General features: G+C 45.0%; 9 protein-coding genes across 9 annotated transcripts; 4 read left to right on the top strand and 5 right to left on the bottom strand.

Annotated features, from left to right (window-relative positions):
* Positions 1-8: 8 nt before the first annotated feature.
* Positions 9-736, top strand: SAMD00019534_099020 (hypothetical protein; the record flags this gene model as incomplete). The annotated part of the gene is made up of 2 exons (XM_012894934.1): positions 9-160; positions 214-736. The coding sequence occupies 2 exons, from the start codon at positions 9-11 to the stop codon at positions 734-736; spliced, it is 675 nt and encodes a 224-aa protein (XP_012750388.1).
* A 919-nt stretch (positions 737-1,655) lies between these two features.
* On the bottom strand, positions 1,656-8,929 carry SAMD00019534_099010 (hypothetical protein; the record flags this gene model as incomplete). Its single annotated transcript, XM_012894933.1, is given in 6 exon segments — positions 1,656-3,288; positions 3,304-3,983; positions 4,026-4,639; positions 4,703-7,376; positions 7,423-8,072; positions 8,242-8,929. Coding segments are annotated over 6 exon segments (6,939 nt in total), but the record flags the coding sequence as incomplete, so codon positions are not given.
* Positions 8,930-10,211: 1,282 nt separating this feature from the next.
* On the bottom strand, positions 10,212-11,573 carry SAMD00019534_099000 (hypothetical protein; the record flags this gene model as incomplete). The annotated part of the gene is made up of 1 exon (XM_012894932.1): positions 10,212-11,573. The coding sequence occupies one exon, from the start codon at positions 11,571-11,573 to the stop codon at positions 10,212-10,214; it is 1,362 nt and encodes a 453-aa protein (XP_012750386.1).
* Positions 11,574-12,278: 705 nt separating this feature from the next.
* SAMD00019534_098990 (hypothetical protein) lies at positions 12,279-14,712 on the top strand (the record flags this gene model as incomplete). The annotated part of the gene is made up of 2 exons (XM_012894931.1): positions 12,279-13,448; positions 13,519-14,712. The coding sequence occupies 2 exons, from the start codon at positions 12,279-12,281 to the stop codon at positions 14,710-14,712; spliced, it is 2,364 nt and encodes a 787-aa protein (XP_012750385.1).
* Positions 14,713-14,889: 177 nt separating this feature from the next.
* SAMD00019534_098980 (hypothetical protein) lies at positions 14,890-15,921 on the bottom strand (the record flags this gene model as incomplete). Its single annotated transcript, XM_012894930.1, has 2 exons — positions 14,890-15,717; positions 15,805-15,921. 2 exons carry the CDS (start codon positions 15,919-15,921, stop codon positions 14,890-14,892), a joined length of 945 nt encoding a protein of 314 aa, XP_012750384.1.
* Positions 15,922-16,356: 435 nt separating this feature from the next.
* SAMD00019534_098970 (hypothetical protein) lies at positions 16,357-16,780 on the top strand (the record flags this gene model as incomplete). The annotated part of the gene is made up of 2 exons (XM_012894929.1): positions 16,357-16,472; positions 16,531-16,780. Coding segments are annotated over 2 exons (366 nt in total), but the record flags the coding sequence as incomplete, so codon positions are not given.
* A 108-nt stretch (positions 16,781-16,888) lies between these two features.
* Positions 16,889-19,376, bottom strand: SAMD00019534_098960 (hypothetical protein; the record flags this gene model as incomplete). Its single annotated transcript, XM_012894928.1, has 4 exons — positions 16,889-16,947; positions 17,012-17,909; positions 17,979-18,260; positions 18,327-19,376. The coding sequence occupies 4 exons, from the start codon at positions 19,374-19,376 to the stop codon at positions 16,889-16,891; spliced, it is 2,289 nt and encodes a 762-aa protein (XP_012750382.1).
* Positions 19,377-20,289: 913 nt separating this feature from the next.
* On the top strand, positions 20,290-21,761 carry SAMD00019534_098950 (hypothetical protein; the record flags this gene model as incomplete). Its single annotated transcript, XM_012894927.1, has 4 exons — positions 20,290-20,397; positions 20,484-20,682; positions 20,762-21,113; positions 21,248-21,761. The coding sequence occupies 4 exons, from the start codon at positions 20,290-20,292 to the stop codon at positions 21,759-21,761; spliced, it is 1,173 nt and encodes a 390-aa protein (XP_012750381.1).
* Positions 21,762-21,817: 56 nt separating this feature from the next.
* On the bottom strand, positions 21,818-24,494 carry SAMD00019534_098940 (hypothetical protein; the record flags this gene model as incomplete). Its single annotated transcript, XM_012894926.1, has 4 exons — positions 21,818-22,255; positions 22,322-23,415; positions 23,479-24,082; positions 24,174-24,494. 4 exons carry the CDS (start codon positions 24,492-24,494, stop codon positions 21,818-21,820), a joined length of 2,457 nt encoding a protein of 818 aa, XP_012750380.1.
* Between the last annotated feature and the right edge of the window lie 143 nt (positions 24,495-24,637).

Raw genomic sequence — 24,637 nt, 5'->3', positions numbered from 1 at the left:
CACATCCTATGCTTATCAACTCTCAGACCAAACAATATGAAGGTCCAGTACATCTCTCCTATGCCTACCTTGCTCCAGAGGACATGACCGAGCTCAGAAGGTTGGCCAAGACATTGGATGGTGAACTCTCAGAGGGTACAGTTCATTATGAACACAAACAGTATGTCTCCCTCCTCTCTTTATGAATACCCATACTAATATCATTATTAATAGGGCAATCCATCTCATTCATCCTGCCAATATACGTATACCAGAGTCATTTGCTGGTGCCAGTACCTCTACATTCACTCTTGAGAAGAGGAACAATCTGGTGTTTGTTGTCTATCAACATCCTGAGGCCAGCCCAGATATGATGGAGGAGCAACAACAGATGGATATTGATCCAAATGATGTTGGTGAGCTAGTTGAGATACCCTGGAAGGATCTCGACATCAACAATATCTGTAATACATTCCACAACATCAACAAGAACGTCAATCACAACAACAAAAACAACAATCGCTTTAGAAACAATAGGAGGAGCTTTACTCATTTCCATATTGTTCCAGACGATGACATTGTCTATGTTGTTATGACCATATACTTTGGCCGTCATTGCTCCAAGTCAATGGAGAGACAACTCAAATCTACTCTCCTCCACCGACCAGTGCCAGGCACAGCATTTATCTTTGCCAGGAACGGAGACCCCAAGAACATCATCACATGTTACAGACAACTTCTATTCCACCAAGAATAGATGGGTATCTCTTCCAACTCCTCCTCAAGTTTATTCCAAAAAGCAAATCCAATCAATCCAATCAATCAATCTCAGTATCTAAAAAAGGTAATATCTCTATCTCTATTTTTCCTTTTGGGGAATTATTTGTTATTCTCCCTCCATTGAATGTTGTTAGGTCTCTAAATTGATCCGCTCCATTGGGGAACATCACAATCATGTTGGCAAAGTCTGTTTTGTTCTTCTGATGCTGTAGCCAAGAATATTGATTACTCTTGATTAAGTTGTAGAATGTGTTTAGACGGTCTTCATTTGGAAACACCCAACATGTGTACCATCCAGGTAGGAGCCGATAGGCACCAGCCATATCGAATATATGATCAAACTGTTGGATTATATTGGAATATTGTGATCTAGGTGATTCTGATTGTTCATCAATTCTTGCCATTACACCATTGTGATTGATATCAATTACAACTATTATTTTCTTTAGTTCCAACAGCTTCATCATTCTGTAAAATATCAGTTCTTCCCCATGACATTCTGGAAGAGGGAACTTTAGTCTTTTAAAAGTATTAATAATCTGATTCTGATACCAATATTGATCAACTTTAAGTTTATGATCTAAATACATTATAGAATTATAATTATTTGTATGAACTTTATTTAAGAGAATCAGGGATTATGAGGTAGGATGATGAGTTATGAACAAATAATTTGTCTAATAAATTGATTAAAGTATTAATATTGTTGTGGACATTGTTTATTCTTTCATTACTACTTTTGGAATTAATTAATATATACCATAATGTTTTGTATAATGGAGGGTCAATCAGATTACCATTTTTAGTAATAATTTTAGATTGGTGTGATCAATAAAGGAGTAGATGATGACTTTAAATGATTGACTTATTTATTTATTATTCATTAAACATTATTGTTGTGATTGTGCTGACTCGATACTCTGGACGAGTGAATTGATAGAGCTGGATGCTATTTGTTGCGTGGAGAATGAGTTGACTTTGAATTCACGCTGGATCCAATTCTTGAGTTGAACTGTTAGGAGTGAGTCTACTCCATAGTCCTTAAGGGATACATTGTTGTCCAACTTGTCCATGGAGAGTAGATCGGTGACCTTTTTTGAGATCATGTCAAAGATGCCATTGGCACCGTCTTCGCTACAACTGAGCGATAGTCCCTTGGATGATTGTATGATATCCTCAACCTTGCTCAGGTACTCCATCACTATCCTCATGTGTGGATACATCTGGAACATTGGCTTGAAGTTGAGTGGTCCCAGCATCACCTGTGGCAGGGACATGCGGTTGTTGAGGAACATCTGCATGCCTCCAAGTATGTTGGACACGGACAGCAGGTCAAAGCCAATTGATCTGAGGAACTTGGACACGGCGGGGTTGTTGACGACCTCGCCACCACCATCGAGTGCGCCCCAGTTGACAGATATTGCGGCCAGGCCTTGGGCACGGCGATGGCGAGCAAGACCGTCCATCACAGCGTTGGACGACACGTACGATGATTGATTGGATGATCCGATGACGCCAAAGATCGAGGAGAACAGGATAAAGTTCTTCAAGTCCCATTTGAACTCGAGTGAGAGTGTGTGCAGGTTGTGAGCGCCGACTGCCTTGGGTTGATGGGTCATTGCCAGACTGTCCTTGCTGATGCTCTGTACCTCGGAGTAGTTGTACATGGCGGCAAAGTGGATGACTGAGCTGACCTTGGCCATCAATGGATGTGCGATGTAGAGTTGTTGAATTATTGATCGTGTTGCGGAAATGTCTGAGATGTCCACTGATCGGTAATGAATGTTGATTCCAGCGTTGGCTGCCAGGTTGCTGTTGATCATGTACTCCAACTCCCACTTTAGGCTTGATCGTGACAGTACAATCACATCACGTAACATCTTTGGCTTGTTGTCCAATATCCATCTCAATATAACGATTGCGATACCTGTCTGGCCAGTGATCAACAATGTCTCGCCAATGTTGTGCAGTCCTTGCATGCTGTCCATCATACGTGTGTAGTTCGAGGAGGTGGTGTTGGTGCTGGAGGTGGAGAAGTCGACCACGACCTTGCCCATTTGTCCATTGATTGGTTGGAATGCCAACTTGATGTCGCTGACAGGGAACACAGTGATGGGCAGCTGTGTGCTATCAATGGATAGTTGTTGTTGCTCAAACATGCGGGTCAGCTGGCCGAGGTACCTCTGGATGAGTTTGGGTTTGTTGATAGCCAACTGCTCGAGATTGAAGCTTGTGTAGCCATGTGGTTGCTGGAACTGCTTGCAACTAATGTTGTCATTGTCGACTGAGTTGCTGGTGGACAGATCAATGATGCGTCCACATTGACCCAAACAATCGAATGTTGACTTGAGTGATGATCCACTGCCACTGCCTGTGTTGATGACCAAGTTGACGCCACCGCGTGCAGATATCACATCAGAGTATGTTCCAGCAATATTATGTTGTTGCGATTTATCTTGATCACAAACAAATACATCGGTCAACATCGCCCCATATTGATGCTTGAGTGATTGAGCATGTTGTTGTGTGCTACATGTTATGTACACTTTGCCAGTGTGCTTGGACTGTTGGAGCAGGTTGAGAGTGGCTCGGCCAACACTTGCATTCACATCATCATTGGCGATGATCAGCACGCTGTCGTCACCATCAAGGTAGCCTTGGACATATGTTGCAATGTACGATGTGAGGTAGTCCACAGGGAATGATGCAGCTTGTGCGAATGTGAGGTTCCTGGGTTTAGCCACGATCCACTCTTCATTGACCACGACATGAGATGCCAGTGAGGCGAAGCCCAGACCAAGGACTTCATCACCAACCTTGAACCTTGAGCATGTTGATGAGGTTGATGTGATCACGCCCGAGAACTCAAAGCCAAAGGGTGGATCGTAGACATGTCCCGAGAGCATGAGGTCTTGGCTGACGTTGGGATCGGCGAACAAGCGGTCCTTGGAGCGGACACCAGAAGCCATCACCTTGACCTCGACCTGTCCATTGGCCACCTGCATCCTTGGTCTGAACTCCAACTCGAGTTGTTTGTTCAACTTGCTGTACAATGCTTGGTCGGCCTCACCACGGTCTGGAGCAGAGCAACTGGCGACCAACTTTGGAATGATCTTGCAGATGTATGGCACAACCAGGTTGTTGGTGTCCAATCTGAGCGAGTACTCGCGCTCATTGAGCTGGTCGAAGCGGGAGAGTTGGAGGAGGTAGTCCAGAGTGACGCGCTTTGCAAGGGCAAGCGAGGGCTGTTCAGCGGACTCGGTCAAGTCGACAAAGACTGATGAGAATGAATCTTGGAACTCGAGGAAGTATCTAAAGATGCCAACCAATGATGAGTTAAAGTAGTTGCTCGACTGATCTTGTGTGCCCATCGTAGTGAGCACGACGTTGGTGTTGGTCACTCTGTTGCGCAACAATATTTGATTGATTCGGACGTACTCCATTGTCCTCTTGAGGTAGTTGTCCGAGCCAAGTGGTTCCAATCCCGCCAGGAATATGATTGAGCATTTGGATGGTGCTTGGGAGTCTTCGCCACCACCTCCAATGAACTTGATCAATTGTTGTTCGGACAATGTTGCTGTGGCCTCATCGATGAAGTGGCATGACTTGAACACTTCGATCTTGTTTGAGCTGAGCAGGCCTTGCTCTGTGAAGTGGCACTCCAGCTCCTTGACCGCAGGGTTGTCCGAGCAAGCTATCACAAACACAATCCTGTCGACATCCTTGACCGCGGGCAACTGATCAATCCTTGGTCGTTGGGTAATCTTGAGGTTGGGCGTGATGGTAACGAGTTGTCCACTGGGCGTGAGGAGTGTGGACAGGTCTTGATCAACAAGTTGGTTGTTTGTGATGATCAGGTCGAAGCTGGCTGGGAGGTATCCTTGAGGGGTGAGGTCGACTTCATGGTTGATGGCAGTCCTGAACTTGATCTTGAATGTCTCACTCTCCTGGATCGTGGACAGGCCGAGGTCAAGAGGCTGACCATCAATCGTGGGGATTGAATACTCAATGCTGATTGATTGATTGAGTTTGATTGATTGGTGGGCAGTCTCCAACAACTCGATTTGTTGAGTCTGGTCTGTGAGATCCAGTATCTTGAATATACATGGTGATGATGAAGTCTTGGAAACTGAGGCCAATGTATCGCCCAGCAGCTGTGAGACGGAAGCTCCAGTGGTGCCAGTGACCATACGCGACAACTCCTTTGGCTGCCATTGTTGCTGGAACAAGTACTTTGATGGGTTCTTTGGAACAATATCCTTGGTGCGCTTGAGGTAGTGACATACCATGCGCTCACCTTGCATCAAGAGTGTGCCATCCTCTAGGAACACTTGACAATCACCAGTGCATGTGTTGCCAGAGTTGGTGAGCAGGCGCACAAACACGTAGATGTGCTCCGGTCTGGTCTTGGGCAGGTTGCAGTTGTACACCTTCATGCCCGAGACACCTTCGAATACCAGCTCGGTTGGGTTGATCAGCGCGATCAGACCCTGGGCACAGCTGTCCAAGATTGGTGTGTTGAAGAATGTGTCCACATCATACTCAGACACTGGTGGGTTGACCATGATGGTGGACAGGCAGCAGTCCTTGCCCATGGCCGCTGACTTCATACGGCTGAATGACTCGCCAAACTCGATGCCCGATGGACGGATCTTCTGGTAGACTTGCTCGTGTGTGAGTGTGGCCAAGTTGCATTTAGCGCGCAGGGCGGCCACGTTGACCTTGGGCACCTGGTGCGGTTGCATGGGCTGGTGGACAGAGATGCGGCCAAGTGCTGATCGTGTCCATTCCTCAGTGTTGTGATTCTCGCGGATAAGGAACTCGACACGGAACACGGACTTGTTGTCCAACTCTATGAAGTTGGTCTGCAGATGATTGAATGTGCCCTCTTTGAGGAAGAATGGGTACTTGAAGTCCAACGAGTGGATGTATACATCGCGGTCGCGGAATGCGCGCAGGATGTTGTCCACGTATCCAGTGCCTGGGAACAGGGACTGACCCTTGATCTTGTGTCCCTTGAGGAATGCGAATGGACGCTTGGCGACATCGATCAACGCGAGATATGATATGCCTCCTGCGTTGGATGATTGAATGCGATGACCTAAATGATTGTTGGTTGGGCCTTCCAGACGAGTCTTCTTGGATCTCAAAGGCTCGGTCCAATATTGATTGGCGTCCCACTGGTAGCCTGGTATGCACGAGGTGGTCTCTTGCCAGTTTGATGTTGCGGCCACTTTGAGTTGGCATGAGAAGTCGATGTCCACACCATGGAAGTATACGCTTGTGAGGGTTTTGTGGAGTGTCTCTACATCGCCATCCTTGCGATGAAGTGATGATACGACCAATGGGTTGAACTTGATGTTGTTGAATGCGCTTGGGACTGGGACTGCCTTCTTGATGTAGAATGCCAGAGTTGGATGTGGTGCAATCTCCAAGAAGACTGGTGACGTGCCCAACTTATTCTCGGCGATGTGAGCATAGATGTTTGTGATGGCCTTGTTGAAGTGTACTGGTTCGCGCAAGTTGTCAAAGATGTACTTGACATTGTAGTCCTGCTTGTTGGTCATGACCTCGCCAGTGACCGTCGAGAAGTAGACTGCACCATTCTCATCATTGTCCATGTAGTTGATTTCTTGGAGATCAGCAGTCTCCATCACTTTTTGACGAATGGACTCTTGCTTGGACGAGTGGAATGAGCAGGGGGTGGTGAGCATGATGGCAAACACACTCTGGGCCTTGAGCTCTTGTGTGATGGCCATGAGGTCTGCCTCATCTCCAGTGAGTACGATTGAGTCGGGCGAGTTGTAGCATGCAATCTCCAGTGTGGGGTAGCGCGCCGAGTAGTCCTTGTTGTAGGCCACCTCGCCAATGCCCACGGACAACATCCTGCCACTGCCAATTGTTGAGTTCTGGAGTGTGGCGCGATGATACACGATCATACATGCAGTCTCGAGGCTGATGAAGTTGGCGCATAGAGCTGCGGTGACCTCGCCAAAGCTGTGTCCAACTACAATCGATGGGCGAATGCCCCAGTGATTGTAGAGGGCGACCAGACCGACTTGGATAAGGAAGATCGATGGCTGCGCGAGGATGGGGTGATGGATGTCGGCAGCGCGGTCGTCCGGCAGCGTCCTGATCGTGTTGAGAATGGAGTAGTGGAAGTGCTTGGCCATCATGGAGTCACATTGATCAACTGCAGCCTTGAACACTGGACTGTTGTTGTACAACTCCAGTCCCATACCAGTCCATTGTGGTCCTTGACCACAGAATACAAACACAATAGGATGTGATTGTTTGCGACTGAATGATGCCAATGTTGAGGGTGTGGACGATGCGCTGAACTGCTGCATTGGTGTCGATTGATCACTAAGCTGCTCCCACGACTGGGCCACCAACACTCTTCTATTTGATGGGAAGTGTGACTTTGATTCGATCTGATGGCGGACGAATTGATCAAATGGTACCTTTGCCTGAAGGTCAACATCCAATCGCATTGACTCAATGTACTTGTCCACAGACACCTTTGAGTTTCCAGAGAATGGAATAAGGTATTGACGTGGGACTGATTCGATCACCTGAGTCTGAGTCTGGACCATCTTTGATTGATGAAGGGGGGAGTTAGTCGTGGGACACTCAATCAATCACTTAATCAATCAAACATACCTTTGTTGGAACATGCTCCTCGAGAATGAGATGGCAGTTGGAGCCACCGAGACCGAAGCAGTTGATGCCCATCTTGATGACGCGGTCCTTGGGTAAGGGCGTGGGCTGAGTGACCACGCGTACCTTCCACTCATCCATCTTGATGCTTGGGTTGGCTTGATTAAAGTTGATGCTGGGCATGAGCATACGATTCTTGAGCATTAGACTGACCTTGATCAGCGAGGCCACACCAGCAGCAGCCTCAAGATGTCCCATGTTGGACTTGATCGATCCAATGTTGAGTGGATCATCAGACTTGCGAGTCTCGCTAAACACCTTGGCCAGCGCGCCCACCTCGGTGGGGTCGCCAACAGGTGTGCCAGTGCCATGTGCCTCGACGTAGAAGATGTCAGAGGCTAATGAGGCGGCATCCTTCAAGGCAAACTTGACATTCTCGGCTTGAGCAGTACCCGATGGTGCAGTCAGTGATGACTTGTCGTTGAAGCCATCAACATTTGTGCTGCCACCCTTGATCACAGCATATATCCTATTGCCATCCTTCACTGCTGAGCTATACCTCTTCAAAAGGCACACACCAGCACCTTCAGCTCTAACATATCCATCAGCTGAGGCATCGAATGAATGACACTTTCCAGTCTTGCTCAGGGCACCTATTTATGTATTTGATTGAATATTTGATTGATTGATTTATGTTAGTGATTGAACTAGATTCGCGAATGTTCTAATGATTGAGTGGTCGTGCAACAAGTTGATTGATATTATGGTTCAAAAATTTTGATCTAGAGTGATTGGAATCATTCCAGTGAGTGATCGACTTACCAATGCTGCTGAGAAGGATTGTTGGCGAGCACTCTAGAAGATCGTTAACACCACCTACGATAGCCATTTCACTGGCTCCAGATCTGATTGCTTGACATCCAAGAAGGGCAGCATTGAGTGATGAAGAGCATGCAGTATCCAAAGTGAGTGAAGGTCCACGGAAGTCAAATGCATAAGACAGTCGATTGGACATGAATGTAAGAATGTTTCCAGCCAATGAGTACGGGTCCATATCAGTGATCTCTGAGTTTACAATCTGTTTGTAACCTTGTGTCATTGTACCGATGAACACGGCAGTGTTGCTGCCACGCACAGTCTCATACTTGAGCTGGGCATCCTCGATGGACTCCCAGACCACCGTCATAAGCAGACGAATCTGTGGATCTATCTGCTCAGTCTCCATCTTGGTGATTCCAAAGAAGGTTGGATCAAATGTCCGCCACTCCTCGTCGGGCAAGAATCCTCCTGCACAGTTGGTGATCAACTCCTGGTCGTAGTATGACTTAGCAAGACGTGTTGGTTGTAGTTGACTAAGGCAATCCTCACCATTCTTCAATTTTGACCAAAGTTGATCAGCATTCTTTATGCAGGCGTCGGCACCTCCAGGAAAACGCATTCCAACTCCAATGATGGCAATATCATTCTCATTAATATTATTATTATTGTTGTCCATTTTGGAATAAATTATTTAATTAGTTGATTGGATGAGGGAGTGATTTAGTGAATGAGAATGATCGATAAAATGTATAACTTAGAAGAAGTATGTACAATATAATTGATTAAATATTTGATTGAATGGTTAAGTGATGATTGAAAGGATGAATAAATAGTATTCGTTTGGTGCAATTGGGGAAGGATGTTGGTGAAAAAGGGAGGGATGGAGGGATAGAAGTAGGAATGTTAAGTCAAAGACTAGACTTGGTATTTCCAAAAATGTAAATGAAAGTTATGTATATTATTGGTTGAAGTAGTTAGAACACTTGTTCATGGTTTGTTTCAATAAATGAATGATCAGTGACTGTCCGTGGGTGATGATGAACCTTCACTTCTCATCCCGGTCTGCCCTAACCCTGCCAACTTCAACGAATGTCATTAACCAGATGTGCCAATATAAACAATCAGACCTCTATCCATAAGGCTTCAACTTTGTTGTAGTTGCCTGCCTGTGAATGAATGAATGATAAGTTGTGTTACCACGAGTTCCCAAGAACATTCCTGATCTGCCCCCAAACTAAACACATGTACAAATTGTGTAAGAAGGGGCTAACACTGTTTGACCCATTGATGGGGGCTCTAACTCGTCCGAATTATATATCCATATGCTCTACCTCACTCATTATTGATCAGCATAAGCATCGGATTCCCACTTTCCCCCGTTTTTCCATCATGATACACACACTTCTTCAAACAAAAAGGTGGGTGTGATCGAAGTGGTGTTGTGCGTGGTGTTTGTTTGATTGATCGTTTGGTCATCGAATCGGCGGATAAAAATAGTTTTGGTTGGATGGTGTATTGAACATCTGACCAGTCATACTGGTCAGGGTACTGAGTAAATTATCACTAACATCACATACTTCTAAAGATGTCCAAATACCTTGTACAATGTCATTCATTCATTCATTCATTCATGCAAGTTTATTAAGTACTACTGCTTGCTTGATGTTTGTTGGTTAGTTTGGGGCAAAGGTGATGGGAAGTCGATTCCATCGCCCAGAACTATGAACTGGTGTTCCAGAGGTAATAGTAAGATCGAGAATGAATGTTGCCCCATTCACCTGACTTGCTTGGCAACTCGAGTGGCCCTAATGTTGTCTAAAATTAGTCAGTCCTTGATATAAGGTATGAATGTCTTACGAACTTTGACGAATGATCAACCTAATCAATCATCATTGACTTGCACAATGATGCGTCGTTGGGGCCTTGCGAACGATCAATCAAATGATCTAACGATCAAACGATCAAACGATGATTCAAAGGTATCGACTGATGATCACTTTCTTTGTAGAGTTTGTGTCCCTCATTATTCTGTATCCAGGGAAGTGGAGTGAAAGATCGTCCAGTGCATGAATGTCGTCGTACTGATAGTAATAGCAGAGTAGGAAGGTCAGCTGAGGTATCTGCTTGAGGTAGCTGGCCAACTCTGCTACATTCTTGTTGGTGATCATGTAGTCAATGGACAGGAACTCGACACGGTTGTCTGGATTGTCAACGAGTGCCTGTAGCAACTTTAGATACTTGGACGAGTCGTCGCTGGTGATGTATTTGGAGTCGAGTCGCGAGAGTACCCAGAGCTTGCGCAGTGTTCTCGAGGTGCTGACCAACTTGATCAAAGCACCAATGACGGCCTCATAGTCATACATGATCGATAGCAACTCAATGCGAGGCAGGTTGCTGAATGACAACTCATACTTGTGTTGACGGTGACGTTTGAAGGGTACCTTGAGCGAGAGGAATGTGAGATGGGGCGCGTTGAGAGACAGGGGTTGGGGCTGACAGGCGTTGTCCATAGCCGCCAGACTGTCCAGCTCCAAATGCATCTTGCGCAGTGGCAATCTGCTGAGTGTGTGCGCCATCGTGTCGTCCAGAATCATGTATCCACCATAGACCTCGTTCAATTGAAGTGTTGTCTTTGATATGTAGGCTGCCAGTGCGGTTGTTGAAAAGGTTTGTGTTCGCAGAGCCGTGAGCGACTTGAACCTGTCCAGCTTGTTGATTGATTCCTCGGCGACGGCGCTGGTGGAGGAGGGCGGCGTGCTAACGTGCGAGTTGATGTAGCCCGACGACGACTGGGAATAGTCAAAGAGCTCGATGATCCAGTTGCAGCCAAAATCCAACGAGACGAGCGATGCGGGCAGCTGGTCGAGGAAGGCGATGTTGCGATGGTTGCCTGGGATGATGATGTGAGTGAGCTGAGTGAACTTGGTCATGTCGAGGTTCTTGAGCTCGGCATTCATCGTGAGCTTGCGGAGCAAGGGTGGCAGGGTAGTCGGGTCGACAGCCAAGGGCTTTTGAGGTGCCTTTGTAAGGGCATAGTTCCCAAAGTAGGCGCTCGGGTATTTAAAGTTGAAGCGGAGGTCCAGCTCCTCAAGCTGCGGGAACAACTTGGACGTGACGAACAACAGACCATCCTCAGCCGACGAGCATGTGAGCGCCAATGACCTGATGTGACGGAAGGCATCGATATCAATCAACATATCTCGGCTATTGAGACCGCACGAGGCACTGTTGAACTGTTTGATCAGACAGTATGGATGGGTGAGGTGAGCCAGCAGAGTCTGGTCCACTGTGTTTGGAGTGACTTTGTCCAAGTTGTATGCGGACACATTGTGCATAATGGTCCTAACGCGTCTGAACCAACTCCAATTGACCAGTGAGAATCTTAACCATTTCAATCCACTATTATCATGATATGTATATCTCAATTGTTTATAAGTACATAATATATCAATCAATAACATTTGTACATTATAAGGTAACAATGACAAATTGTTGTTGCTATTGTTGTTATTGTTTATATCTTGTGTATTGTCATCTTCATTATTTAATATGAATGGTAAATCATCCATATCTATCTCTATATCTATCTCTATCTATATCTCTATCTATATCCTTGAGTCATATCACAACATTCAATAACTTTTCAATTATCTTTCAAACTTAACAAAGACATCAAAATGTATCCAAAGTGTTGTTGAGATCAAATCTTTGAAAATCATTCAAATTCCAATTTGTTTTGATCAATCTAAAAATAGATAGTTATATCAATCATTTATCAATTAACAATCAATCAGAGGTCAATAACAAACAATATTCAGATAGTAGTAGGCTTCAATTCTTTTGAATTGAAAGAATCAGACCTTGGACAAATTAATATTAATAATAATAATAATAAAGATAAAATTGTAGTTTGACCATTTTCTAGATTGTGAGGCAAGATTATCCAGATCCAAAATCTGTTCTCAGAGTGCACTTATTGTTTCATTATTAATATTATTAAACATAAAATAATAATATTATTAAAATTATTTATTAATCAAATGGTATTTAAAGTTAACAATGATAAATTGAAAGAGTTGTTGATCAACACCAACAATGTTCGTAATGTTGCAATAGTTGATAACTTTGGTGAGAGAAAGGATATCTTGTTTGGACACTTGGCCAATTACAGTATCACAAGTGACTCAGAGACTGCAACTATAGTTGGTCAGCAAGGTTCATCCACTGGCGAGCTCTCCAGCATCCCGCTTCATTACAAAGAGAATGATTCCACTGTTCAGCTACCAGAGTCGACCAAGGGCAAAGAATTCTTGATCAATGCCATCAATGCCCAATCTCATCTCGACCTCTCTAGCGGGTCGGCCCGCGCCCTCTCGATAAGTGATGGTGCCCTGTTCGTTGTCGATCCAATTGGAGAGGTGAGTGCCACCACCTCCAAAGCACTTCGCCAGGCCATCGACAATGGAATCGTTCCAACATTGTTCATCAACAAAATAGATCGATTGATCTATCAAATGATGATGGATGGAGAGAATACCTACCTCGAACTATCAAACATATTGTCAAAGTACAACAATATCATTGGATCATCATCATCGTTGTCCTCACCCTCACTGGACCCATTGGCTTTAAATGTCGCATTTGGCAACGTGGAACAAGGATGGGGTTTCACTTTGGACATATGGGCCAAGAAGACCATCGGTACCTCCACTGAGGGTATTTCTGGTGTTCCCAAGTTGTGGGGCGACAACTACTTTGACATTCATGCCAAGGAATGGTCTACTAAGCTCACTTCAGGTTCGGTTCGTGGCTTCACTTATTTGCTCTTCACTTCCTTGAAAGTGCTCTTAGAGGATCCAGCCAATCCAAAGGTTGAGAGTAGATTGAAGATCAACTTAACTGAGAGCGAGAAGGCACTCCCCTCCAACCAACTGGCCCCACTTGTCATGAGGAAGTTATTCAATCTTGAGCAATGTGTTCTTGGAATGGTTGTTCAGAAGGTCCCATCACCAGTGACCTCCCAAGGAATCCGTACTAACAAGTTGTACGGAGGCAATGGAACGGTTGATAAGGTGGACCTCCAAGTCATACAACAATGCAACTCAAATGGACCTATGTTCTTCCAAGTGAGCAAGGTCGTCCGATCGACAACTGGTACCGTGTACAGCTATGGTCGTGTGTTCTCTGGTTTTGTCCTGCCAGGCCAGAAGGTGAGAGTGTTGCCACCACAATACGACCCAGTCACCAACTCTGGTGGTGTCCACACAAACAATATCAAAGCTTGTAGTGTTGAATGGCCTTGGAGAGATCACCATCGAGTCCTGTCCCGCTGGTAACCTCGTCGCTCTGGTTGGCATTGATACTGGAGTTTCTAAGACCAGCACCCTGACCAACTCTGATAAGGCAAGAACAATTTCGACAATCAAGTACTCAATGGCACCTTTGGTATCAATGACCATCACTGTAAAGTCAGCATCTCTGACCAAGTTCAATGAAAAATACAAGGCCAATGGCAATAGCGATGTCATTTCTACAACAGTCATCCGTGATGGGGAGGCCTTGATCGGTGGTCCAACTAAACAGACCCTTGACCAATACTTAGCTGACCTTCTACGAGTTAGTGTCGAGACCACATCGTCTACACCAATGACATGCTACTGTGAGACGGTATCCGATCAGTCAATGACTTCCATTGCCACGTCGTCCAACAAGAAGAATAGTATGACCTTTAAGTCAGAACCAATAGTCAATGAGCTGGCCCCCTACATCGAGTCTGAGCAATTGGCTGTTAACATAGTCGATAGACCCAAGAGATTCCAAGATTCTGAATGGGAGGCCGATCATATCAAGGCAATTTGTTCATTTGGACCTAATGGATATGGCACCAACATCTTGGTCAACTTGGCTAAAAACTATTTGGTTATGGACTCGATCATTCAATCCTTCCAATCTGTCACCAGCCAGGGATCACTATGTGATGAGCCAATGAGAGGAGTCAGGTTCAACCTCACCGAGGCCAAGATCAGCTCGGATGTAGCCCTTTGTGGAGACGGTCAGATCATCCCTGCTGCAAAGCGTGCACTCCTTGGAGCTCATTTGGCTGGGTCCGTTTGTCCAAAGGAGCCATTCTACAATATTGAAGTCACGGTTCCTCATTCAATTTCCGATTCAATCATGCATATAACAGTCCAGCATCAAGGTAGTCTTGAAGAGGAGCTTGATCACTACACCAACAAAGACCTGACTGTAATCCGTGTCCAGATACCTGTTGCTCACTCATTCGGATTCATTCCAAAGATTCAGGCAGACACCAATGACAAAGCCCAGGTGCAAGTTGTCTTTGGTAATTGGGTAGTTATCGATAATAACCCATTCTTTGAGGGCAGTCCTTCCAACAAGATCGTCAAGGCCATCAGGACCAGGAAGGGACTTTCCCCAACTCTACCAACACTTGATTCCTTCGAATTCCAGTAATCATTCATTCATTTATTCAATCGAAATAAAGTACTATGTCTATGATTGATCGATCAAACAACTAATTGATTGAATGGGTAATCTTATCTCCAACCAAAAGTGATTGGATTGTGTTATTTGTTTGTTGAGCGCCACGCCGCCACGCCACACCATATTGACTCGCCAACTCGCGTTCTTTTAGATCAAGTTGCGTGAGTAGAGAGGCTTGATGCTGTCTTTGAAGTAGGTGAGTTGCTCGCTGAAATGCTTCCTCAGGTATCGCTTGTCGAATGGGCTTTGAAGATGAGGCGCGATCGAGTTGTAGATGGGATGCAGGACTATGACATCCAGTGCAGAGTAGTCGATCATAAGTTTGGAGAGTGGACGCTGTCGCCACACCTCTGTATTGCCCTCCTTGAAGATATCGCGCACTTGATACTTGATGTCGACGGCGCGCTGAGATGCGTGCTTGGGGATGTACATGTGCGTCAGCTCCTGCAGGCCGTATCGGCGAATGGGCACATTGCCCTCGCGCTTCTTCTGCAGCAGGGCGTGCGCGACCTGCAAGTCAAACACGTGATTGAGCGACACTTGATGTCGATGGTAGAGTATCTCGCTGTCTCGGCGACAGTCGTGCACGACCTTGAGGAATGTGTTGGACTCGAGTATGTCCTTGAGCCCGGCGGCAAACACGCGCTGGCCCAGTGTCAGCACGTCAAACAGGAAGACGGTGCCATTCATCAGTGCCACCTGGACGAGTGCGACCTCGCCCTGCTTGCCCATCTCCACGCCCTCCAGATCGAACGATATGACGTGCTCCTTCCTAATTATACTGAATGTTCGCTCCAACTGCTGTTCAGAGTCAATCCAGAACACACCATCGAATGAACAATGCTCCTTGTCCAACATAACAACATGAGTATTAGCCGGATTACTCCTGTCCCTTATATCCTCTTTAAAGTGTGCAGTAGTATTAGGTGTACCCAACTTTCCATCCTTTATATCTGTCAATGCTTTCTTTAAGTTCTGTTTGTTGATCGTTCGGTCGCGAATGAATGAGTGAGTCAATGTTTGAATGAACATGAGCGAGCGAGTCTATGGAAGGTCACTTACCTTGCCAGGTAATGTTGATAATCGTTTGTATACAAGACTATTACGTTGAGCTGATCTTGAGATTGAAGGTGTATCAGTGTCGTCAGAGTATGATGAAGTTGATGATGAGTAACTCATTGATTGATGATGATGATCCAATGTTAGTGTCGACAATCTACTACATCTACTATTACTATATATATGTTGTTGTTGTGATGATATACATCTTGTTATTGAACGTATCATATTATATATGTTATATGTATATGTATATGTTATATGTATAAGATGTGACATCAACTTGTTGTCATGAATGAATCTGTTTAGTCGTCTTTTGGTCAACATATTCGAGACAAAGCCCACATTTTCATTGATTTTGCGAAACAGATAAAGAGATAAAGTGATACAGATACAACAACAACAACAATGGCAATGTACACTGGTATAGAACATAGAACAAAGATGATCAAACTATTTAGATCATTATTAAGAGTATGGACTGATGTTGTTGTTGGGAATCATGCGATGAATTGACACTCACTCAATCACTCAATCATTCAACCTCATCATTAGGAACGATTAAAGCTACCAACAGAGAATAGAAGACAGTTTGTATTACATAAGACAAGAACAGAGTTTAGAGAGTCAAGAGAACTGACTGATCCAAAGAAGATAAGGAGTTTAGTTATGTATGTTTGATTGAATGAATGAGGATGATTGAATGAATGATTGACAATAGGATGACAGAGTTGGAAATACACATTTAGATACAGTTATGATACAGGCAAAGCATTTGAGTACAATACTCGAATATGAACCAACACCTATAGAGATTAGATTACAAGAGAAGGAGGCTGGTGGTAACGCCACTGCTTCAACACTATCACCAGAGGATCAAAAGACATTGACAATCAACAAACAACACATTGAACTCGAACGAAAGAGAGAACAGGAGCGACAACTAAGGCAAGCAAATGATAACAACGAAGACGATATTAAATAGAGAGGCATGCCGGCCCATCTACACGAGTAGTGGAGCGCATGTTGTATGATTGAAGATGAATGAATGAATGTACATGTTATTGTATTCACAGTTTGATGAAGGTCAGATCTTTGGATCACTCTTTGGAACATCCTGGAAGTGGACAATTCTGGCTAAGCTGACTAAGTAGTCCAATGACTTCATCGGTTGACGAGAGATAGAAGGAGTCATTACACGTCTTCTTACCCACTGATACGGTGCACATGGTGCCATTGACCACTGGCAACTCACTCTGATGGATGTGCGTGTCGCCAATCATCAGCACAAAGTCCAGACCCTTGGGCACGAGGTCCAAGACTGCGCGACGAATGGATGTCGCCGGATTGATGTTGTTGGATCGCACGCCCAGCGTCTTCTCGCCAACGATCACGTCCAGCGGCAGATTGTCCAGATGGAGGTGCAGCTCACGCGCCTGGATCGAACCAAAGGCAGGGTCGGCATTGCGATAGTGCCAGGTGAACAGCATCTCTTTCTCCTCAAAGAAGGAGCCGGGAGTGCGGATCGTGAAGTACTTGAACAGTGGACGGATGCTCTCCTTCCAGTTGGGGTCCATTGGAGGGCACATCTGCTCCCATTCATTCGAGTCGCACTTCTTGGTGAAGCAGCCAAACTCTGCCGACAGTCCAATGTTGATGCCGCTGAACCACTCTCCCAGTGTCTTCTTGTCCCTGCCGCTCATCAAGTATATCTCGTTGCCCTTGTCCGCGGCCAGCTTCTTTAGCATGGTGAGCAGCTCCTCAGATGGCTTGCACGATCGTGGATGGTTGGAGAAAGGGATGAGTGCGCCGTCGTACGTCAACACGAGAAGTCTCCTGGTGCTGGCTTTGTATGCCGCGACCACCTTGTCAACATTGAGCTCGGGTGTCGCGCTGAGCCTGTCGGCTTTGGAACTGGCCTTGAACAACTCGCTAACGAATCCATTGCCCCAGTGACTGGCAGTGTGTTTAACAATGAAGTTAAACAACATACTATGTTTCTCTGCGCGCTCCTTGTCCGACATCAACAACGCCTCATTGATCGAGTCGGCCACATCCTCAGTGTTCCAAGGATTAACTATTAATGCTCCACTTAGTGATTGTGCGGCCTATGTTTGATTGTTTGATTGTTAGTTCGGGTCATGACTGATAATGAGATAATGCGATGAGATACATACTCCTGTGAACTCACTTAGGATGAGTGCACCTTTCTTCTCTGTTTGACATGAGACGTATTCTTGGGCGACCAGGTTCATTCCATCTCTGATCGATGTGATGAGACATGCATCCGAGACACTGTACAACGCCGTCAACTCGGACATGTCTACAGATTGGAACAAGTAATGAATGGGCTGTTGTCCCAGTGAGCCATAAAGTCCATTGATCCTACCGACCAACTCCTCTACGTTTTGTTTCAACTTTTGGTACTCCTCAACGTCCTGTCTAGATGGAACGGCAACCTAATGATTGATTGGTCGGGTTAGTGATTGAGTGAATGAGTGTGAGCGAGCGGGGATGGGACATACCTGGATGAGGACCAACTTCCCTTTCCATTGTGGATACTTTTGGAATAACTTCTCCATGGCTTCTAACTTTTGTGGAAGACCCTTGATGTAGTCTAATCTGTCAATTCCAATGATGATCTTTTGTCCTTTAAAGTTCTGCTTGAGCTCTTCAATCCTATTCTTGACCTTCTCAGTCTGTAGCAACTCAAAGAACTTGTCTGGATCGATGCCCACGGGGAACACACCAACTGGTACGAACTGTCCGTTGAGGTAAACACCGTTGGGCGCGGTCTCCAGGCCCACCATCCTCGTGCACGCCTTGAAGAAGTGTCGGGCATAGTCGTAGGTGTGGAATCCAATGAGGTTGGAGTGCAACACACCCATCAGGATCTCCTTGCGACAGGGCAACACACGGAAGATCTCACTCGAGGGGAATGGAATGTGCAGGAAGAAGCCAATCTTGGCCTCGGGTTGTTTCTTCTTGATATACTCGGGCATCAGCATGAGATGGTAGTCATGCACCCAGAGTAAGTCGTCGGGCGTGTAGATTGAGAGCACGACATCGGCAAACTGTTGATTGGCCTCGACGTAGGCGTCCCAGATGCTCTCTTCATAGTCCAGGTTGCCAGGTAGGTAGTGGAACAGTGGCCATAGCACTCCATTACTGAATCCATTGTAATGATCGTTGGCAACCTTCTCGCTGAGGAACACTGGGATGCAGCTGTGCTTCTCATAGAGCAACTTCTTGACAAACTCGCGGTCTGCCTCTTCGATCTCGGAGCCAATCCATCCGACCCATATGTAATTAGTTGATTTGAGGCCTGAGAGTGCGGCGACCAGACCGCCACTGCTCATCTTGCTCGTCCAAGTGCCATCGGCTTCCTTCTTCAACGACACTGGCAATCTATTTGATATTACTACCAATCTACCATCAAAGTTTGACATTGACTCAAGGCCAGGTGACATTCCATCATTCGATGATCTTATATTATTATAATGTTGTTGTGGTGATCTTGATGTAGATGTCGATGTCGAAGTAGTAGTAGTTGTTGATGATGATGAAGTCGACATATCTCTTTATATTTCTCTATCTTTATTTCTCTATATTTCTATCTCTATCTCTAATAATAATATATGTTAGTTGTCTTGCAAACAAGAAGTGGATGTTAGTCACACTAATGTTCTGTTTACTTCATCCATCCATCCATACTCTTGAATGGGTGTGTGTGTTTGTTGGATGGATGAATGAATGAATGTGTGTGTTGAACACTGGATGTAAAAGGGTGTGAACATACACTTTCATTGGACATAACATAACAAAGATGTGTGGTTATTATATTACCATAAATGGAGTGAATGAGCCTTGACATCTGTCTCATGTCATTATGAGTTGAGACAAATACAAACATTTCAAATCACTATTTTGAGATAATCATTCTTGTTATATTTATATATCTACATGTAAGTACTTTAATTCATTATTTGTTATAGTACTAAATAGAGTTCACATTCATCTTATAGCGCTGGTGTCTCCATTGGAGTATCCTGTACCTGTGACTTGATCTTGTCTACCAACTTTTGATGAACCTGGTTAGTATCAACTCTTTCCAAGATCGTTAAAATATTGATCATGGTGCCTGGAAATCATGCAGTTGATAAGACTACTCTGGCCTAAATGATAGGGAGGACACCTCCAAAGCAATGCTTTGGGATTTGATATCAATCTATTGAAGAGAGTTTGTGCCAACTCTAATTCGGATTACCAGTTCCTCAGCCTCCTTTGGCTCCCTATAAAGACATTTCAAAACTACAGGTTGACATTAAGTCATTATTTGTTTTGAGTTCCAAGATCAAAAGAAGGTCTCTTTGAATAAAAATGGATAAAAACGGATAAAATTTTGATCAGCTGAAGTTGAGAGTGATCTTTAATTGGCTTCATTGTAAATTGATCACACACAATCATCATTAATACATACACCAAGATATGACTTCATCGATGATCACAGACTATACACCATTCTTGTCCGCAAGGGCATTGAACAGGAAGCCTTCACCAATCAGAGAGTTGATGAAGATCATGTCTCCCGATATGGTATGGACCACGACATGAATGTTCAGTCGATCGATCGGTTGACTGAAAGAATGGCTAACTGACTGAGGGTGTTGGATGATGTATAGATATCACTTGGAGGAGGACTACCCAATCCCGCTACATTCCCATTCAAGAACATTAGCTTTGAGTTAAAGACTGGCGAGTCATTGTCAATCACTGGTACAGACTTACAGGTTGCCCTTCAATACTCTCAGTCCTACGGTATCGAATCATTCACAAAGTGGCTGAAGGAGTTCCAACAAAACACTCATAACTTGGTCGATCGTAAGCATCATCCAATCCATCATGTCATCTGAACTGGAATCATTCCATTCAATCACTCATTCAATCAACCCGCACATAGCCACAACTCCAGGCCGCCAATGGACTGTTGAGGTTACGAATGGAAGCCAAGAGGGCCTGACTGAGGCCATTGATACATTGCTTGGTGAGGGCGATTCAGTGATTGTTGAATCACCGACATACAGTGGCACGCTATCCATATTCAACCCAATTGGTGTTACCCTGGCTGGCGTACCAGTCGACGCCCACGGAATCGTACCCGAGCAGTTGGAGGACTTGTTGGCCAACTGGGACACAAGATACGCTGGCAAGCCCAAGCCCAAAGTATTGTACACCATCCCCACTGGACAGAACCCATCTGGATGCACGATGACAGTGGAGAGGAAGCGATCTGTCTATGCGATTTGTTCAAAGTACAACCTGATCATCTTTGAGGACGACCCATACTACTTCCTCCAGTTCCTCGAGGCCGGSCGCAACAGACCTCGGCCAGACCTTCCCTCTCAATGGATGTGGATCGTCGAGTCCTGCGCTTCGACTCTCTCAGCAAGGTGCTCTCATCAGGACTGCGCATTGGCTTTGTCACGGGCCCAGCCGCCCTCGTCGAGAAGACACAGATCATGCATCAGGCCACATCGTTGCACGCAAGTGGCGTCAGTCAGATGATCGCGTACACCCTGCTCAAGGCATGGGGCAAGGAGGGCTTCAACAAGCATGTTGCTTACATCCAAGAGTTCTATCGCGCCAAACGCGACACGTTCTGCGAGTGTCTGGACAGGTATCTTGGCGACATGATCGAGTACAACAAGCCTGTCGCCGGCATGTTTGTTTGGATCAAGGTCAAGGGCGTCAACGACACATTCTCACTCATCAGCACCAAGGCCATCGAGAAGAAGGTCATCCTGACGCCTGGCATTGCCTTCAGTCCAGACACTTCAGTGCCCTCGACCTACGTGCGAGCATCCTTCTCCACAGCCACCACCGAGCAGATGGACGAGGCATGCAAGAGATTCGGCGAGTTGTTAAAGGAGAATGTACATTCATCAGCTGTGTCCAAGTAATAATACATCATCATCAGATCGATCATATACATTATTCAAGCTGTCTTTATCATCAATTAACATCGCTCAAATACCTTGAACAATTTCTCCAAGGAAGTGACCATGATGATGGTGCCATCATTGGAGAATGACTTGGGCGGCACCAATCGTTTGAGTGCTGGGAAGATCAAATGTTGTATGACCCATTCCCTTCCATTGCGTTTCTGTCCATTGTGTGTTGTACTCGTGTTGTTGTTGTTGTTGTTATCGACAGGTAGTGATGCTTCAATCTTGTAAAACACAGACAACTCTTTGGCTATTGAATCGAAACATTCCTTTTCAAACTCCCAGTCCACCTCTGTAGCCAGATGCAACATAAAGACGGGCAGGTTATCCATGCAAGGCACATAGTTATCCAATATCTGAGGGATACCCGCCAGGTGACCATCAATAATATCAATGGAGAAGTACTCGTGTAACATCGATGCCTTTGATATCAATAGTTTGGTCAAGTACTATGTGATTGATTGATTGGGTTAGGATATGACAAGCACCAGGTCATGCTCATGCATAATACATACATCAGCTATCTTCTCTTTGGAACCATCTTCAGGTTGCCATCCAGAGCAAGGCGAGTCTAGGGAGGTAAGTATCATTGTGTTGATTGATAGGGGTGTGACAAACTTGATGGTGTCAAATGCTGCAAAGCCACGCAGGATACTCTGATAGATCAACTCTTTGCTAAGTATCTCAACGTTGATGAGGTAGAGCTTGGTCTTGTGTTGTGCCAGTGAGAATGTATGATCGAGACAGCCAACAAACACACAGTCTGAGAAGAACTCTTGCAATCCACTATGTAAGTTGTTGTCCACAGTCTTTAGAAGGTCCTTGATACTGGTCAACTCAGTAGGCTTGTATCTCTTTGTCCTATTTGGATTGACTACTGATGTTGTCTCGGTGTCCAGTTTGTGTTTCTTTGTGTTGTTGTTGGCGCCGTCTGAGGTGTTGTCGTCGTTGGAAGATGTGGTTGTAGACGTGGATGTAGTTGTTGTTGTTGTAGTTGGTTGTTGAGGGGATGGAGGAGCCATGCCTGAGCTCTCTATTTCATCAATCATGTCTGAGGTCATGGCAGAGTCGTTTGCATTGAGTGGACCACCGCCACCGTCTTTTCCCTTGTTGTTCGACTTTTTTGTGAAGATGAGTTGATTTGGTCTAAAGTCAGAGTCATTGTCTTCATCAGCAATGAATGCAGAGATGGGTTGAGTCTTTGAATCTGATCGAATCAGCTGTGATGGCAATATAGCGGGTGCCTTGTTGGATTTGCTTGTAGCTGAAGTTGATTGTGTTGTCGATGTTGCTCCTTTGTTCGTGTTGTTGTTGTTGGACGGAGCGTCATTGCTAGTGCTGTCAAAGTCTGGCAATGTGACTTGTGTTGAGAATGATCTTGAGTTGATAGATTGAACAAGGTCTTGGTCCACGATCTTCTGGATCATCTCAATGATGGCCTCTTCATTGAGGAACTGCACCATGTTCTTGGTTGGACTACAATTGACATCGACATTCTTTGGATTGAGTTGCAGTCGAACAAAAGCAAATGGATGTGTACCCTTTGGCAAGTACTTCTCGTATATCTTCTGTATACCAGTCTTCAAATTCTTTGATTCAACCAAACGATCTATTCATATTCATTCAAAGTTAGTTAGTCATTCATGTGAACTGTGATAATACATGTACATACTATTGATAAAGAGAATGAATGTCATCTTCTTGCCAGAGTAGTTGGTGGAGGAGAAGAATCCTTTCATGTCAAACTCTAGTTTGTCATTGGACACGGATAGCTCTTTGAGTTCGCGTCCAACCTCGCTGCCATAGAGGTGGGCGATGGCCTCCTTCTCGGTCAGGTTGCCAGGTGTGTGCACGTCCGGTGTCGGATCACCAAACTTCTTCAATATGAATGTTATCGTACTGTTGTTGATGGCGTACTTCCTAATCAGATCGACTATACGATTGTGTTCCTCCAATGTGTTTTTGATAACAAGTTTCCTCGAAGGGTTGTTGTAGAACAGGTCCTCCACTGTGATCTGAGTGCCATTGACACCGGCACACGGCTTGGGCTCAGCCGATTGTCTGGCGTCGGGTGAGTGCAGCTTGCCATTGTGATAGTGTGCACGATAGGCACAAGCCGAATCATATGTCTTTGTCAATATCTTGAGATGTGCACAATGACTGATTGATGAGAGTGCCTCGCCTCTGAATCCAAATGTCGTAATCTTTCTCAAGTCTTCAAACGATGTCAACTTGCTCGTTGTGAACCTCTCGCAAACAATATCCATATCCTCGAGCTAACAATGTGAGTGAGTGAGTTTCAGTGTGTAGGTATTAGACAAGTGTTGATTGATCGACACTTGACCTAAGGATAGAGCAGTCACATACCTTGATACCACAACCATTATCTTGTATCTGTAATAACTTTAGACCTCCATCTTTCAGTGTGACAGTGATGATCGTTGAATGAGCGTCCAATGAGTTCTCAATTAGCTCCTTGAGAGCATTGCTAGGTCGTAATACAACCTCGCCTGCATTGATTCTATTGATAACATCAACAGATAGTTTATGTATCTTCTTTGGTTGGTGTTGTAGTGATGTATTACTATCAGATGTGTTTGAGGTTGAGGTCGAAGTTGTGATTGAAGTAGATGATGATGAACTCGAAGTAGATAGTGTAGGTGAGTTATAATTATTGTTATTGTTCATGATCACATATATTATTATTATCTGTTGTTGATGAATTGATTAATGAACCAAAAGTAAAGTCCAAAGTGAACTACTCAACAATGTTGAAGTCATGTCATTCTTAGAAATGATATCTCATTCTTTCTTGCCAAATGAGGCAATTT

Source organism: Acytostelium subglobosum (assembly GCF_000787575.1).
Source record: "Acytostelium subglobosum LB1 DNA, scaffold: scaffold24, whole genome shotgun sequence".
Taxonomy (NCBI): domain Eukaryota; phylum Evosea; class Eumycetozoa; order Acytosteliales; family Acytosteliaceae; genus Acytostelium; species Acytostelium subglobosum.
This window is presented reverse-complemented; position numbering and strand designations above follow the sequence as displayed.